Source organism: Nylanderia fulva, unplaced genomic scaffold (genome assembly GCF_048542155.1).
Source record: "Nylanderia fulva isolate GAGA-0341 unplaced genomic scaffold, ASM4854215v1 Scaffold11, whole genome shotgun sequence".
Lineage (NCBI taxonomy): Eukaryota > Metazoa > Arthropoda > Insecta > Hymenoptera > Formicidae > Nylanderia > Nylanderia fulva.
This window is the reverse complement of record NW_028189302.1, coordinates 2,030,859-2,050,669: the sequence shown is the minus strand read 5'-3', so window position 1 is coordinate 2,050,669 and position 19,811 is coordinate 2,030,859. Positions and strand designations below refer to the sequence as shown.

Sequence of the window (19,811 nt, the reverse complement as noted above, 5' to 3'; positions counted from 1 at the left end):
AATATCTTTAATTAAATATTTTAGCATATAGAGTGCCTTGCAATTAATGAGACTTGATAATTTTCAGAGGAGGATATAAATTTTGATAAATTTTATTTTAGCTAAACACTGCCAAAAATTATTCGTTGCAGGTTTTTCATTTTTAATATCTTTAATTAAATAGTTCAGCATGTAGAGTGCCTTGCAATTAATGAGACTTGATAATTTTCAGAGAGAGATATCAATTTTGATAAATTTTATTTTAGCTAAACACTGCCAAAAATTATTCGTTGCAAGTATTTCATTTTTAATATCTTTAATTAAATAGTTCAGCATGTAGAGTGCCTTGCAATTAATGAGACTTGATAATTTTCAGAGAGAGATATCAATTTTGATAAATTTTATTTTAGCTATAAACACTGTCAAAAATTATTCGTTGCAGATTTTTCATTTTTAATATCTTTAATTAAATATTTCAGCATATAGTGTGCCTTGCAATTAATGAGACTTGATAATTTTCAGAGAGGGATATAAATTTTGATAAATTTTATTTTAGCTAAACACTGCCAAAAATTATTCGTTGCAGGTATTTCATTTTTAATATCTTTAATTAAATAGTTCAGCATGTAGAGTGCCTTGCAATTAATGAGACTTGATAATTTTCAGAGAGAGATATCAATTTTGATAAATTTTATTTTAGCTAAACACTGCCAAAAATTATTCGTTGCAGGTATTTCATTTTTAATATCTTTAATTAAATATTTCAGCATATAGAGCGCCTTGCAATTAATGAGACTTGATAATTTTCAGAGGGGGATATAAATTTTGATAAATTTTATTTTAGCTAAACACTGCAAAAAATTATTTGTTGCAGGTGATTTCACTTTTAATATATCTTCAATTAAATTTTTTTCGACTATAATTTTCTCTCTAATATTTACATGTTCGTTAAAGCAAAAACTTGAGCAATTGAATACAAAATAGGATGTTGCCGCATTTGCTGACAGTTTAATTTTTTTTCAGCGCAAACGCGAAAACACGAAAGCTTAGCCGAAGGCGTTACATGTTCTGCATATTTTATGATATTTGTAATCAGATAATTTCTCTCATTTGTTGAGATAATATTGTCGTAAGAAGCGGATGTAGATCCAATTTGCGAGGGAAAGAGCCCGTAGTGAGAGATGATTTGAATTAGAATTCCAAAGGCTGATGTAAATTATCTCTCCTTCTCTCTTCTTCTCTGCTACTTGGCAAATAATATATATCTGCTGTTCTCCTTATCGGTGCATTCGTTTCCGGGTTTTCGTTGTCTAAACATTTTACGTGTTACACGTTCGCGGCCGTCTCGGGAGTATTTTGTAAGACGAGAAATCCAACTTTGATGAAAAGGTGAAACAAGCCGAGTATCGCGTTTCAGGACGTTACATCATCGCGTTTATTACGTGGATATTGTTCTTCGGCTTATACCCAGAGAGAAATTAATTATCGAGAAAAGAAATCAATTATATGTTCGACGAGAAATTAATTATTCCGATATAGCGCGGAAAAGAAAGGAAGGAGAAAACCATTATTGAAATTTTCCAATTGAGATAAAGAGCTAATTTTGAAGAATTTTTTTCACGACGAGACTAAAGCGAACGTATACGATTAACAAAACTTAATCGGGATGAGAGTGTACTGAATATTTTATTTATTTTTTTAATAAAAGTGTACTGAATTTTTTATTTAGTTTTTTCATAAGAGCGCGCTGAATATTTTATTTAGTTTTTTAAAAAAGAGTATTACTTATTTCTAGAACACGTATCAAGTAAAATAGTGTGCCAGTAACTTTTTCATTATAATGATCTCACGCACGCGTGTGCTGTTAGCAAAATGAAGTGAAGCATTGGTAATTTGTAGTGGTCATCCACTATTTAAGAGCAAATTCAGCTGCCCAGCTGCGAACCGCTTGTATCGCGCACATTAATTAACAACAACCCTACTGAACACAGAGAATTACTATGGTCATTCCTACCCGTAGGGATCGTGCCAGAAATTTGGCAGTTATTTCATAAAATAAAATCTCGTATTTCTCGCATTGTGTAGAGACGAAGTAATATATACATGTATATATATATATATATATATATATATATATATATATTGATCACATATGTGACGCGTAAAATCTTTCGATTATTTATACCTCCGAAATTAAATTGCCTTCTCATTCTTTAAATAAATATGAGACTTTAAGTAGAAATTAAAATATTCATTTTCCCGCTTTAATGAAGATTGATTAAACGTCCCGGAATATCGCCCCATTAATGTGAATGTATCGTTTTAAATTGTTATTGATCATTAAATGCGTAATCGAGACGCGGCCGAAACACGATCAGATAAATTTTGAAATTGATAGTTTCATAATCTAAACATCCAATTTCCTGAGCCCTTAAAATTTCTGCTGAAATAACATAAATTTGCCAAATCGTGTGTGTGATAAATAGTGTGCAAATATAATGATTACATGCGATATGATCAGCTCATTTATTTCGCTAATAAGGTATCTATACATTTATTGATTAGAATAAACCAGAATTTCATCTTTTATCGTTTAAAACAAATAATCTAATAATATAGTTAAAGTCTGATTTGTTGTATATAATTGTAATATATATGTCTCACTGAAAAGTTTGAATCGCATATTCCTGCATTTAATAAGAATTTATCTAATAAAAAGAAAAAAATAGAAAAGAAATATTATAAACCGAATATATTAATTACTTTGACTAGTAATTCAAAAGAACTTATTTATAACTCGTTGGGTTCTCAAGAGTAACATGATAATGGATTGTTATGTATTTGTAATCTGATATGCTAAATAGCTAATGGCTTTATTATGATACTATAGCACCAAAATAGCACCACTAATATAATATTATTAGTAGAAATCATGACATTGCGTTATGTGATTAATTTTTATAAAACGCAATAATATCACAACATGACAAAGAAAATTAGATAAATAATATTTCTTCTCTTCTATTCATTTTTCACAAAATAATTATAATTAAATTTATAGATAATTTAAATATTTATTCGTAGAATTTTATCTAATATAAAAAAATGATAAATTTTATAATAGTATATACAGTAAGACATATATATTTCTAAATCTACAATTATTTTCTAAATCTAATATTATTATATACAATAGAAAGGATCATTAACTATTCTACGTTCTATAAAATCGCCCCCTTGTTTCATCATATTTCATTTTCTATCTTATATAAATAATATTTTATTTTATATAGTTTAATTTATATAAAATATTATTTTATATAAATTAAAATTTGCAAAAAGAATTAATAAAATACCTGAATTTAAGAAGCTTCTGCAACATATAAAAGAGAGTTGCAAGAGAGTCGAAAAATAATATTTTATATAAATTAAAATTTATTATAATATTCAGTTTGTTTTTCACAAGAATATTTCACAAGAATTTTTGTAAAGTGTCAAATCTTTGTAAATCGGTGTTTTATAAAAGAAGTATAATTTTTGTGAAAAGCCTAAATTTCCAATTTGCGATATATATGTATATATGTGACTTCCCCTTTCGCAAGAAACAACACCGAAATGTTTTTATTGGTTGAAAAGCGGGAAAGAAAAAGGAGCGCAAACAGAGTAGATGAAATCGCTGAGAGAGTATTTCAAGATCCACACGTGCCTTGAGTGCAATAATTATTGTCGGAGACACTGTAGAGACGAGCGTAGCCTAGGGGCAACTTCTACAAAAGTTTGATTTGAGAAGCGGCTCTTAGGTACGTCAAAGTTTTCGGGAAGGCAACTTGTAAGGGGGAAAGAACAATCTTCGAAAAATGTCAGAGAAAGATATCAACCCGCACGTGTCTAGTACGGTCCATACTTGACAAACTTTTCCACGATCGATATATGATTCAGATTTACAAGAAGTAAGAGATGATATTTCCGCAGTTTCGATTTTGATAATGTCAGATCGTAACGTACAATAAATGACAAATATTATTTGATAAAATGCACGTAAATGTACAAAATATTATTATTATTATTATTTTAGATTTTATTTCAGAAGATTGCAATATAAATGCAGGATAAGATTAAAATTTAAGTTGAACTTTTCGTACAGCACAAAATATTAGGAAAATTTCAAAAAATATTTTTAAATACTTCTATAAAATATTGCATACAAACATTTCTAAATAGTTTTAGGAATATTTTAAAATGATTAATTAAGGAATATTTCAAAACTATTTTTAAACATTAAAAATGAATATAGAAACATTTTAAAAATATTTCCGAATTTTATTTTTTAAGAAATATTTTTAAAAGATTTTAAAAATATTTTGTGCTGTATGGGTTAGCAATGGAACTTATAAATTTTAAAATAATTTTAGTATATTAATATACCTAATTATTCACACAATATTTATAAGGATGTATATTGTTTAAGATTTAATATTCCGTCAATTTTTAATTCGTTTAAAAACTGAAATGCTTTAATAAATAAATATATATGTGAAATAATAATATAAAAAAATAATATAAAAGAAATATCAATTCTTTTAATACAATTTCATCATTTCATCGAATTGGTCGAGTTAGGGATATGGTTAGGGATATGCAAAGCAATGAAACCTGTTCATAAAATAGAGTGGAGGTATAAACTCACCGATTTTGACGACCGAGGGTAGAGCGTCGAGCACCGAGGGCAGCTGGAGCAGCTGAAGGACGAAGACAGTGGCTACCAGGCAGCCCAGATTCATAGCTCATCTCGGAAGCCCACCGCCGCGGCCTTTTTCGATGGCCCTTCACACAAACACTACCGCACAAACTATGTTTGCGATGGACTAAGACCCAACGCTCTTACGCATTTATCTGAAAAAAATAAATAAATAAATAAATAAAAATATATATTTGTATTAAATCAATAGATTAAAAATTCTGATTTTGGTACACATAATAATTGATTAAAGATTAATTATAATTAAAATTAATGCTAATTCTGTTTGATATCAAAATTCAACGCTTATATCATTTTATTATCAAATGATTTCGGAGAATAAATTTTAAAATAGTATGTAAATGTAAAACTACGAATATAATATAACTTTTGCCATTTTTTTGTCTATTATTACTATTCAAAATTCATTATTACTCGGTATATTAATTAAAACTTTTCATTGAAATATATATCAGTCAGGGGCAGAATATATTTGCTACATTTGACTTTTGAATGCTAAAAAGAACCGCTTTTGTATCAGGGAATCGAGATTTTGCAATTTCCGATTTATTGAAGAACATAGCTTTTTGCAGACTCTCAGAGAAAGTTAAAAATTTTGCGTAAACGCTTCAAAATCCAATTCAATGGCTACTATTATTGCTCGTCTACTTTTATTGTTTCGATATATTGTCGAAAATTTGAATGTTCATGTTGCATGCCATTTGAGCTTGTAAATTTTTTCCCCTGAAAATGTATCATTCACATCATTTTATGTTTCAAATTTATTTGAGCAAAAGTATATATGTATGTATAATCGAATATCCTATATACGCAAAATATTAAATTATACATATATTTTAAGATTATTACTTGACGTTTAATGTATCATAAAGCTTGTATATATTTTTATCTTTATTTGCAATTCGCTTTTTTTCTGCGCGTTCTCACAATATTCGAATTATATATACACATATTTTAATCATTTAAAAATCAATGAAGGAAGCATTGTATATTTAATATAAAACAATAAAAATAATTAAAAAATTAAGTAAGAACAAAAAAATTGTAATTATATCCTCTTTGAAAAAAATCCAAAAGTTCCAATATTTTGTTATTGATAATTCGTTGTCGAAATATTTTACACGCGCTAGGTGGGGATATAGTATATATAATTTACGCGATACATTTCACAGCTTTGTTGTCATTTGCACAGTGAAACTCGAGCTAGAAGTAAGCGCTCTATGTATTATTATATTATAATGCGAATTGGGATCACTCTATATAATTGTTATAATTATCAACTTGCACGATCGATTATTTTAATATACTTGTATAATTTCAATAAAATTCCGCGTATGTGTACGCGCATAGCATGTAAAATATTTTGGCAATATTTTTTAGAGAGAGAGAGAGAGGAAGAAAGCAAATGTTTGTTTGTGTAATATCTTTATATCTTTTACAAATACAACCCAATATTTTACGCAAAATTTTATGCAAATGTATTTTGCAATGTGCAAATTACACTTGCAGCCTTTTTATTATACACGTCAGATTACACAATATTGCGTAATTTATATTAATTAAATTGTTACTAATTAATTTTCTAACGCAAAAATATTATTTTTTAATTTACTAAATTATTCATATTTATTGCAAAGTGAAATATATCTGAAGGAATGAGAAATATTATGTGAATATATATTCAATTCACAGAGAGGAAGACGCCAGCCAGAAGTTTTAAAATATCATATTTTTATAAAGCTGTCGATGCAATTTTAGCTATGTTCAGCAATATAAATAATTAAAGCAGATAGTTAGTATGCACGTTGATATTTAATATGTACTGCGCGTTTGATACCGTATAGCGTAATACATATAAAATATGAAATACTTTCATAAACTTCCATAATCAAGAGAATTCAAAATACAGCTATAATATATACTTCTGAATATTTCGCAAATATACTTTTTACTTGAATCTTTCTATTAATAAGTTTTATTAAACATATCAATTTGCTCTAAATTAGTTTTTGTAATTGTATTACAATTTAATTAATATATACATAGTTTTATATTTTATTACAACAGTATAAAAAATTAAACACATCAATGAAACGCATATATGTATGTGATAAAAAGATAAAGCTATGTATCTAGGATACATACGTTAATTAAATTGTAATGTAAAATAATAAAAAATTATCAAAAGAGCAAAGTGGTTATTTCTATGATATTACAACTGTTTAATTATTACTATGATTTTAGGCATTTAAAGCAAGCCTTCAGATTATGTCAATTCTAGCATCTTCCCTCTCTCTCTCGTGACATACTTTTCACGTTTCACGAACAAACCAAGTTATGCGCGTTACGCGCATTATTCTGCAAACTTTGCATTTCGCTTCTACTTGCGCCGCGTTTCTTGCTCTCGTCGTCGCTGTCTCGTAAATCGATAAAATTACGAAATAACCGCGGTGTTTTGTCGCTGATGGCACGCAAGAATGTTGGCAGAAACTTGCCGGCATTATTTGATTTTAATTCAATGTCACGCGATTTCTTCGCGAAAAATGAAGGGAAGGATTCGCGAAACTTTCCGGCTTCCTCTACGTCGCTGCAGTTTTCAAAAGAAACAATGGCGTTTCGCAGTTCGCGATTCGCGATGTCGCGGATTTGCCATATACAGTGGCGAATCGCGCAGACTGGCTGGCGTCTTCCTCCTCTTGTGCGGAGAAAATTCCGCGTGTATATATATATATATATATATATATATATATATTTCCCATATCCCTCTTCACTCGACTTTATTACTGAGAGAAGGGACGCGTTTCTTATTTCCACTTTTCCGGCGCGAAGTTTCCGACCTGAGTAATTGCGACTCTTTTATTTGAGGCGCGGTTCGCTTTACAATGTCGTGAAAGAAAGAACGATCCGACGATAATCCCTTGAGAAATACAGCGATAGATAATCCTTTCAGTCGGCAGTCGGTGAATACAAAGTTCGTACAATTTTTTCAATGTAAGAAATTTAAAATCGCATACATTATATATACATTTATTGCAAAAAGTTGGACGCGACTTTTAATCTTTACTATTTTTTTAAATTTTTTATATGTTTATACACGTTTTCCCACAGATAGATATTCAAAGTTTCGAGACGAGAGTTGAAAGAAAATGGAGTTGTAAAAGAATTCTTCTCTTCTTCGTAAGCGAGAAATGTAAGCAGGGTGTCTAGCGGTTAGGGAAAACCGGGTATTGTCAGGGAATTTTATAAATCTGGAATTGTCGGGAACTTTTACTATTTATCTAAATTTTTTTCACATTATTCTACATTTGTCTCAATAATTGAAATTTTTTATTAAATAAATATAGACTTTTCCTTGACTCCCAGCACGCTAATTTTCTGTGTTGTTAAAAATCGATTCATCTACAGCGTGTTCGTTAATTTATATTTTCATCGTCGTGCTATTTCGTGTAAATTATATATTTGGCAAAAATAATACTAATAAAAGTCAGGGAAAAAATAAATTTCTAGTCTTGGAAAATCTGAAAAAGCCAGAGAATTTTTTTCATTAAGTCTGCTGGACACCCTGGTAAGGAATCCAAAGTAAGAGATTATCGTTATCGTAATTAAAACGCAGAGGAAATTAATTCTATTTCCTTCCACCTTTCCGTAGGGGGGAATCGCGACATACTGGCAATTTGTAATCTCGCAATTAGCACGTCGGAGGGTGAAAGGCCGCGAACATCTGGAGGGAAGATATATCGCCGCGCGCGAGAAGAGCTGCTTTGAGGGAAAATGAGCGGGCTGTTATACGAAATTCTTCCGATTCGTTGTACGTCGCGTCCAGGTTGCCTTAATCGCGCCGCTTTATTCGACGCGATAATTCGTCGAGACCATAGAAACGCCTTAATGGCACAGAGGAGAAAGCAGCGGAGGTCAACGCGCGCGCGCATGCGCGCGAGAGAGAGGTGAAGCTGAAGAGGCGATAAAGGGATGAGCGAATAAAGTCGGAATAACAACGCGGTCGGGTGTTTTAAATATATTTTTTTTCGCCGATCCGCGTTTCTGGCCGCCCGCCACCTTTTGTGATCTACGGTCGTCCTAAACCATCTTCGCGATATCGCCGAGTCGCTCTCTCGGGCAGGAAAATAGGAGGAAAACCGGCTAGTGAATCTTCCGGAATTTCTCGTTAACACGGTCATTTCCCTCGTTTCTCTCTCTCTCTCTCTCTGTGATAGCCGAAAGCACACGGGGAGAGAAATGCTTGCTAAGCGGGAAGGGATGTGTTTTCTTTTTCTCCTTTCTTGCTTTTTTTTTTTACAGACTTTTCCTCTCCGCTCGTGCTATTTTAAAGCGAATTCATATCGACCGATCCCCGATCTCGCCGAGTAATAGGCGATCCATCATCAATGCTCTCTTCTCTGCACGAGGAAAAACCTCTTTCTGAAATACTTCGCATTCTGTCAGCAGAATATGTAGTTCTTCTCGCTCGCATGCGGGTGAGAATTTTATGGAGGATTCGTGACCGGATGATTACGTCAACCGAGCTGTTTTCACAGATCCTTGTAAAATTGCTCTTTCCTCTCGTCGTAATAAATGTTCGACATATTTAGAAAAAGAGAAAGAAAAAGATTGAAGAAGTAGGGTGCGAAAGAAGTCGTTCTGCGCGAAAACTTAGTCGTATGCGATGTTCGTATGCCAGTTTTCCGGATTTTAGTGGGCTCTCGTTCGCGAGATACGACAGGGAAACTCGATAAAGTGCGCTCCTTTCTTCTCCGTTCCTCCACGATTTCAGGACGCGCCCTATCTTCGATTTATCAGCGCTTGACGCTCTGGATATCGAGACTCTGGTGCGATCATTTCGCCGCGCGCGATGCAATAAAATTTAATCGTCCATATCGACAACGGCGAGTGTGCAAAGCTGGCGGGCGGAAACACGCTCCACTTTAATCCACTCGGTCGTTCAAACGCCGCGAAAAATACATAGATCGCCGTTTACTTGTCCGGCGAATAGAGAGTTAACAACAATCAATATTTATTGCGCGTATAGACGTTAAGAATCCTTTTAAAATGCTCCGAAAACTCTATATGTATATGTACTCAGATTCCCTCAATAATAATTAATTTCGAAAGTGGCGACAGGAAGTTTCCTAATCCTTTAACAAATTTGTCACTATAAGTATACTGACAAATAAATGATCAGGGTGGTAACTAGTTAATTAGTTAAAAGTTAAAAAAAAATTGAAAAGTTAATAACGTTTAATTTAGCTTACGATTAGTTAATTTAAAATGTATTAATTTTTAACTTTAACTAGTTATTTTTTACCTTAATCTTATTAACTTTTTTCCTGAGTTAAATTTTTTTATCTCTGAATAATATTATTGTTCTTTTATAAATTATAAACGTATTATTTTTAAATTAAAGTATTATTAATTTTTATGTTTAATTGTATGTTGTCATCAATTGTAATTACAAAAAAATATATTTCTATATAAAAATTAAAATTTCTTTGTTACGTTATTATACATTTTAAAATAATCAACAATCAAATTCTAATTTAATATAAAAGTAATATTTTTAAAAATTTACTTTTGATTTAACTTCAGTTAATTTAATCTTAACTTAACTTTAACTGGATTAATTTTTTGTTCATAAAACTTTTAACTTAACTAAATTAATTTTATAAGTAACTAACTTTAACTTAACTTATTGTTAGTTTAAAAAAATCATTAACTTACCCAACCCGGAAACTGATATTAACTAATTCATAAATTATTTAATTAATATTATTATAAGCTAAATGCGCAAGTTGTTTAATCCTATAATATATATGTTTAATTCCTGAAATAATCGTGTTTATTTATTACAATTGTAATCAATAAATAATGATTACACGTAAATAATTTATACACATAAACATGTGTATTAAATGTATTTAACATCATATTATTAGTTTCTTCGATAATGATGAGACCATAAAATCTACAAAAGCGTGTACAAAATACGACAACTAATAATCAAACTTATCACAAATCCTGCAGTTTAACAAATTGTAAATAACTCTAATTATACATTTTGTTCTCGTGCACAATTCAGTATCTCGTGTACGAAAGTTGTTAAATACGATCGGAGAATGAGATGCATGAGCATAATTTGTAAAATTGTCTCCGACATAGCGACAAGTATTATTTAACTTCTCCCGATCAATGCTAAAGCGGTGATTAAATTTATTCGTTCGATATCAAAGCGATAGCATCGATATGGATTATGCATGCGCATAAAATAACACGTAACTTCACGTTCGATTGCAAAATTTCATTAAAAACTACCTTGTCTCATTCGCATATTGTTATTTCTATAACGACGTTAAAATACTTCCCGGAATTTTCTGATTTACTGAAAATTCCGCCGTGAATAATTTACTGAAATTAATTTAACGCGTATAATTTAATTTAATATAATAGACAGGAAATCTAATTAAAAGAATCGAATATTCATTAATCTAGTACGAATCGTACGCTGTTCTAAATCAATCACACTCAATTATATCTGTACTTAGCTATATATACTAAATCTTCTCTTGCATATGTATATAATTATGTACATTATGCAGTATAATAATTAATGCATAGAGAATAATGCATTATTTGCAATTGCTCTTGTAGTTGAATACGAGAAATTTCCATGCACAGAAATTTAAATATATTCCGCAATTATGTCATCAAAATTGTCTTCAATGTTTATCACGCAATTGTAATACTTTGTTACAATCAGTACCAATATAATGATGCGTACAAATGATGATAATTTCTGTTTTTGCTCGCTTTTTTGATATAATTAATATTCAGTTAATGATTATCTTTCCTATAATCGTATAAAATAATACAAACGTTTGTAAATTAACAATTACATTTTTCTCGATATAATTGCAGTAATAATGTAAAATTAAAGCAATATATATATAATAAATTTAAAAAATATAGAAGGTCTTAATGTGTATGTAAAATGATATAATAAATAGAAAACAATTTATCATAGAACTTTATATGGTAGCTATAAGTTGTACAAAAGAAACGAAAAGAAAGTTATTGAAAGACTTGGTTGGCTGACAAGTCACGTGGCGGACAGCAAACTCCAAACTAGGAGGACAATTCGTTTCGGTTCGGGAGGCAGTTATCGATTTCGCCAACGAACCGAACAGAACCGCATCGCGACGAAACTTGCTCACCAAATTGGAATAAATGAATGACGTATATTGTTTTTACCAGCCATAGAAATGTCACAAAAAGACAAGGAGAAGTAATAAAGTTGCTTTCGCGCGACGACTCTCTTGAATTAAAATTTAACAAATTCAATTTCGCGATATTATGTACTCAAGAGAACATACTCATTATTAAATCACATTTCACATTTTCAGGATACACTGTTAATAAATTATATTATTTCAATAAATTTTTCAGAAATTAAATTGTTTTTTTTTGTTTTGTGAAACTATCTTCTTTTAATGAAATAACGAAAAAAAAGTTAAAAAAAAACAATATTTTTATGTCGAAATATATTAACAATTAATAATTTTTTAATATAAATAAGGAAATTAAAGATTCTATATAATTTATAATTCCATTAAAAAATCAATTTGTTCATTCATGTAATATCTAACTTTATTTGTTTAATACAGTGTATTTTCGATGCAAATAATTTCCAAGCACAACTTAAATGCATACAACTTCAAGTGGCGAGTGGAAAATAGGGCTCGCTAATTATATTCATATATATCAGCATTTTTAAATTATACAGACTCGCCTCGATCGAGATTGTGTAATTGAAAATGCAGATTAATTCGTATTTCCGATCTCTATCGCTTATTTCTTCTTTATAAAAGATTTCAAAATAATTTACTCACATTTTTCGCCGCAATTTTCGGAGCATTCGGGCAATGGCGCTGTTGGCAAAACCTCACGAAACTCTTGTAATATCGTTAGGCTGACGTTTCGCGGGGCACTTGGACATTCGGAAGCGATGATCCTTAGGAATGCCGGTGCGTAGAGACGTGCATCGTCCTCGCACGGCGCGCATAAACATAACCTCTATGGGGGTCGAATCGTAATCATCGCGGAAACGTAAACATACACATCCTATCGTGACAGCGGCCGGCGCGCGACTGCCGCTCGGTCGGTCGGTCGTCGACTCGCGACAACGGCCGAAGACGCCCGAGCTTCGCCGCTCGCGACACGTGCTCGTCGTCTTACTGCGCATGCGCGCGCTCACGTGCTCGAGAGCACGTGAGGAACTGTCATCTGTCAGTGTGCGCCTCGCCGCTGTCGGAGCGAGTCGTAAATATGTGATGGTAATTTTTCTTGTCGTGTTGAGATATTTTACTATTTAATTTTAACAGTTTATTCTTCTTCTATATACTTCTTATTTTATCTAATATTTTGAAATATATAAATATTTTAATATTTTAAATATAATTTTTAATATATAAATATTTTAAGACAGTATTGCATGGTTATACATATATGTATAATATATACACAGATATAAAATATTGATACTCCGTATTCTTATTTTTTATGTGTGTACGTAAAAAAATTGATACTCCCTATTCTTATTTCTAAATAAAACTTATTATAATGTTTTCAATCTAAAAGTAAAAGCTGAATCTTATGCTTTGCTTCTCTTAATGATTATTTTGACATTAAAATAATCATACTTTATACTTTATAATTTCCAATGAATTTATGGTCTCGAGAGAAACTGCACACAATGCAATATGGAACATTAACTTGAACAATTATTAATTTTAACAATTATTAACTTTTAAATCATTCTTATGCATTTACATGTTTCTTGGATATGTATAACGTACAATAAGTTTTTGATTAAATAATCACGTGAAAATTTATTGTAAAACATGTAGAGAAAATATCTTATTTCTGTATATTATTCTTCTCATTTTTGAAAAGTTACATAAAGTTACGCTGCAGAAAAGAATAAAGGAGGCGAAATCGCTATATATTAAGTTCTACCAGCTACCAGCAATTTTAGTACCTTTTTCATGCTTTTCATGCGCAGCTACATGCACCGTAAACTTAAAGGACTTTTATGGCAATTTAGCCGCCGACGAACAGGGATCGTTACTCGCTTTCCGTAAACTTCTTTTCATTATAAAAATTTCACGTGCCTAGACGTGCGTTCCATCTTTTTCACATATAAACGACGATTTTGGAAAGTTGAGATATTAACGATAATAACTTTTACAAACACGACATTCAATAATTAATGTAGAATATTTATTTGCTTCTTTACTAGAAGAAAATTATTAGAAAAGCTTGCAAAACTTTGCAAAAAGTTACACATATAATAGTGATAAGATAGTAAAAACGAGTAAACAAAACTAATTATTATAATTATAATATTTTTCTCGTAGCTGTATTTTATCTAAAATAAAAAATTTATTAAATGAACCAGATGAAAGCTTGTCTTCATATTCAAAATACTTTTAAGATAAATGGATAAGATGCAAAGTATGTACTGCAACAAATGTTAATTAAAATTATTCATAAAGAAACTTCGCTTTATAAAGAAACTGAATAAAATATCAGATTATGTCATCTTTTCAGACATCTTATAATCATCGCACTTTTTGCTTCTTGCTTAATTAGGTTTTGCAAAGAGAAGTAATACTAGCTCTAGTAGTGTAAGCTCTACGTTTCTATAAGAACGTTAGATATCTCGAAGTCTCCATTAATCTAAATACAAAAAAAATATGTCGTAATATGTAAAAGTTTTAAATAGCAACAGGTTTTACGACGAGAACACGAGTTAGTCGAGACACAAACCTTGTGATGGATTGAAATCGAGTTTCCAAGTGCTTGGTTGGAGTTGCAGTCGAACATGGTGCAATAGTTGCTCTATGCATCCGGAGGATGGCGGTATGTTCGATATATAGCTACTTGTTATGTATTTTTTAGGGAAGGGTGAAAGGGGTGAAAGAGCACAATAAACAGATATTTGCTTTAATGCGTTAGAGAGAGAAGCACCGTCATTAATCTTATTAGCATTCACAAATTTTTCCAATTTTTCTATGAAACAATCCAATAAACATGAAATCTACCTAAGAATCTTTATTAATAAATAAAAAATAGCGATTTGATCAAACATTATGCACAAAAGCACAAAAACCAAATATATTTAATATTAAATTATAATGAAAAGAATCTCTTAGCTAATTTATATCTGATGTTCTCTCTGATATTTTCCTAATATTTATGCAAACAATTTTTGAGTAACTTTGTAATTAAATTTTATTAAAAACATAGAGTGCTAGTTTCTTTAATGAATAATTATATTTAAATGTCGGAATTAATTCGTTTCATTCAATTTACGAGCGATTCGATTAGAAACATTCTTTGTCAAGTCCGCGAAATAATCTTTCCAATGTGCTGTAAAGAGCTTCGATCATGCAATTCTTGATTGGTCAATATCTGAAATAAAAAAAGCAAACAAGAGAAGTCGCGCGGATCAAGTAATTAATTACGTTCGAACGAATTCGCGCGATTATATCGCAGCGACAACACGAAAATCTCCTCGATTTCCGCACGACTTCTGCGAACGAAATCCGATCGGCAGCATTTTCCCCGGGGAAAACCCATTTCCGACCAACGCGGCATTCCTCTAACTCGTTCGTCATCGATTTCGCGCCGATCGAGATCGGCCCGAGGGGGATGAACTTTCAGCCGCACAAATTAAAACCATTACTAATGGCACCGAGACCCAGGAGCGGGTGAGACTTCCCGCCCTTATCCCGGAGAAATAATTCCTCGGTGCACTCGCCACGACAGCACAGACAGAGGAGAATTACACTTCTCCATGGACGTTGTGGAGAACTTTGAGTGCGGTCAAACGCATCGACAGTGAAAAACGTCGGCGAGAGCCAGCCAGACATGCCAGAGGTATTTCTTATCTTCAGACGTATGACGGTGAAACCAAAGAATTTCACGTTCTGCGTTTGTTGCAGAGTGTCGGAAGCTGAGGAAATATTAGTGAATTACATCCGAGTCGTTTGTGTAAAATAATAATAATTAATTTTTATTTTTAAGTAAAATTAATTAGCATTACAAGGTGTTTCTGAACCTATGTCAGAAATTTTAAGGGGTATTCTAGAGGTTAAAATCAGAAAAAAGTTCCTATAAACATGAGGCTCCAAAAATGAAAATTAACACCTCTTTTAAAATAAAATATTTACTACTAATTATTACGTTGTGTAAAATTTCAACGATCTGTAAAAAAGTCTTTGAGAGCTATACAATACATTTTTCGATTTTTTCTCACAACTCGGAGGAAAAGCATTTTTGGATCCATGTTTACAAGAACTTTTTTCTTATTTAAACCTCTAGAATACGTTCTTAAAATCTCTGAGGTTTAGAAACACCCTGTACAAAAAAATAGAAGAAGTAAAATAAAATTAAAATTGAAAATTAAAAAAATAAAATTAATTTTAAAATGCAACTTTTTGCATTTGTAGATTTATAAAATTTTACTTTGTTAAATTTTTTTATTTATCATAAAACACAGAAATAAAAAAAATATACGTAAATGCTTTGCAACTTAGTGACAGGGAATTAAAAAATTGCAGTTTGTTGCATTTTTTAATTTGGAAATAAGATGTTTTATTAAAAGTTAACTCTATTTTACTATATTTGTCGCTTCTAAAGAAAGAGATGAATACGTTGAATGAAGAATGAATCTCGATTTAATTTTTGGAGCACTTTTCACGTAGAAAGGGGAGCGAGAAGAAAGAATGGGCGTGTCTCACTCTCAATCCCACGAGGGAAAAAAGCGCCGGGGATTGTCGAACAGAGACGTCTTTTGGAATTTCGCGCGATTCCACCGAGCTTCCACGTGCATAAGAAAACTTTTGGATGGCATCCAGAGGTTACAGATTTATCGCCGTGAAATATATATATAATGGTGCCATTGTATATGGCCGAGCGGTCACGATTGTTACTCATTGCCGGTGTTATAATTTTGAAACTGATGATTGGGGAGGATCATTGCGCATCGGTGAATTATTGTAAAACGCGAGAGAATAACTTTATGCGCTACGTGTTTAATGGAATTGCGGTTTTAACAATTGCGCATTTATATTTATATAACACAGATTATATTATATACATAAATCACAGATCGTTAATTATCTAAATGACTTGCAATTCATTATAGTGTACAGTAGAAAAATTTGTTTTCTCGTTAAAAATGGTCCCCATTAAATTTTTTGTGTTAAATATTTAATACATTCATGTGTTAATTTAACACATTACTGGTCTGTTAATTGAATTTAAATGTTAAATTATTAAAAGAACTAAAAAAATGTACAAATAACACAATGTGCATCTAATTTTAATTTTACACAATAAATATGTACTGCTTTATTAGTGACAAGATTTATCTGTTAAAATTCACAGAAAAAAATGTTGATTTTCTATTTTATTAATATAAGTGGGGATGATAAAATCTATAAAATTAACATATTTTTTGTTAATTTTTACATTATAAATATACCATAGTTAAATACAGGCAATTAGATACACTAATGACGATGATAGGCGGCACGTTTTATATTTTCTAAATTGCCTAAGTAATTTAAATAATGTCACGCTCTATTATCTGTTGTTTTTTTTTCAAAAAGTTTATGAATTTTACACAAAATTTATTTTAAATTATTTAAAGTTTTGCATTCATTTTGTGTTAAAATATTAACACAATATTTGTGTCTCCATTTAACGACATATCCATATTATGTTGAATTAACACAAAAATTTCTGTTAAATTTAACAGAAATTTTTCAACTGTGTGTAGAAATAAAGATTTAAAAATAAATAAAAAAAATAATAAAGATGCGTTTGGGAATGACAAAATTTTGGAAAATATGATTGTGTGTTCACATGGCTTTTTCTTTAAAAAATCTGGAATAAAAAGAAAACTCTTTTATCTATTATTTTCATTAACTGATAGAATCGGTTTGCTTTTAATGAATGCAATCCACGCAAAAATGAGCGCGATGTTGCATTTTGAAAGATTTTTAGCAACATTCCGTGTGTTGATTTCGATATCCTTTCATTTATTCCTTATCGCGGTTAACATGCAAGAATTACCTGAAACGTATCTCAAGGGTAGTTGAAATTTATCGGCGATTACGCCATAATGGCCCACACGTTCTCGGTATTGTTTCGCCGTTATCTTTAAATTGGTTTAGATTATTGTTGCATTTCGAGCTTCCACGGACAAAAAGTGGCTGCTTAATAATCGTCTGCAACAATAATGGCGATAATCGCCGAATGATAAGCAACTAATTATAAATATACCATAGTTAAATGCAGGCAATTAGATACACTAATGACGATGATAGGCGGCACGTTTTATATTTTCTAAATTGCCTAAGTAATTTAAATAATGTCACGCTCTATTATCTGTTGTTTTTTTTTTCATATGCATATTTCGAAATATTTACCTAAAACTGTAATTATTATATATGTCAGAACAATCGTGCGCGTATCTTATTTCATCTTTCGTTCATAATCGACGATTCAATCATTGGAGTCTGCATTTATCTCGTAATAAAAGCAATTTGTGCGAATTCACGCGAAGGTCTCGCAGTTTTTCCTCGATGGATCATAAATCGTCCGGGTAAGTTTGCCGTGCGAGCGTCACAAAGATCAAATTCAAAATTGATAACCGTTTGATAATGGCCTCGGACGACGCGATTTGTATGCGAAAAGCAGATTACGCGGATGGTAGAAAGACGGGCGCGATCGTAACGAGAATAGATGGAAAACCAATGCTCGACCTCTTCAGATCGATAAGATGAGAGTGAAATGATCGTGTCCACGGAGCGTGTGGAATTATAAAGAATACCTATATATAGTAAAAAAAATATTCTGCAAATCCATATTTTTGTTGAGTCTTACTTATTTCAATGAGAATTCATCACTTTTACGCGTATACGATACGATTTAATTATATTTAAATATATTATATATTTCATTTATTTATTTAAATCATTTTATATTAAGTAATTTAAGTCATTTTATATAATTATAATATGTTTAATATAATATAATTATATTAAATATATTTTATATAATATATTTAATTTTAATTTAATTATTGAATTATTAAATATATGTAATTTTTTACATAGTTAACTTATTGTTAGTAATAGTATTTATATCTTGCGCAGATTCTACAATTTTGTGGGAACGTTTGAAATATTAAAATTTTAACAATTAAAAAATAAGACAAAAATATTAATGTACAACAATATATGATGCAATTGAAGCTCCATGGATAAATATTTTGAGCGTCTCCAGAGAGTTGTCATTCAATAAAATTGCTGAATTATATTTAATGCGTTGCGCAAAAATAATTGATTTTAATTTAATTTTAATTTAATTATAATATTAAATGTGTAATTTTTTACATATATTATTTATAAATAATTATATATAAAAATTTTTTTACCGGAAAGCTGCATCTTCATATATAATTATGTGTATATATGTTTTTGCGCAGATCCTACAAGTTTGGAAAAGTTTGCAATAATTTTCACAATCAAAAAATACAGAAAAGACAGAAATATTAATGTACAACAATATATGATGCAATTGAAGCTCCATGGATAAATATTTTGAGCGTCTCCAGAGAGTTGTCATTCAATAAAATTGCTGAATTATATTGTATTTAATACGTTGCGAAAAAACAATTGATAATATTCCGATACGCGAGATACTTCCCGAATTCGGGAAGAATCGCAAGTTTTGTACAAATTATACGAAGAAGCTATAGCCTGGTAAGATCCAGTATCATGGGACCATTAATCTTCGTCTGGCCTCTTTGCCGTCAGATTAGAGGATCCTCCTTGATTCTCCCTAGGTCTCTCGCAATGGCGTAGAGAAAGGGCGAGCGTTAAAAGAGTCTCTCGACGAATATAAGCCGCTCTTCGAAGGCCACTTGATTTAATGGTACAGTCAAAGTTAATAATACCGCCAAGATTAAGCCTTAAGATACATCTTTAATACTAATTAACACACCAAA

General features: G+C 30.8%; 1 protein-coding gene across 4 annotated transcripts in view; it reads right to left on the bottom strand.

Moving 5' to 3' along the window:
* The window catches only part of LOC114931552 (glutamate receptor ionotropic, kainate 2), a 191,613-nt gene extending 178,747 nt beyond the window's left edge, over positions 1-12,866 (bottom strand). For all 4 annotated transcript variants that reach the window (XM_029303673.2, XM_085486235.1, XM_085486236.1 and 1 more), the window contains exons 1-2: positions 12,619-12,866; positions 4,667-4,872 (exon numbers count right to left, since the gene is read on the bottom strand). In XM_029303673.2, the coding sequence (XP_029159506.2) occupies positions 4,667-4,760 (94 nt within the window). In that variant the 5' untranslated portion in view covers positions 4,761-4,872; positions 12,619-12,866. The remainder of the gene's footprint in view (positions 1-4,666; positions 4,873-12,618) is intronic.
* Positions 12,867-19,811: the final 6,945 nt, after the last annotated feature.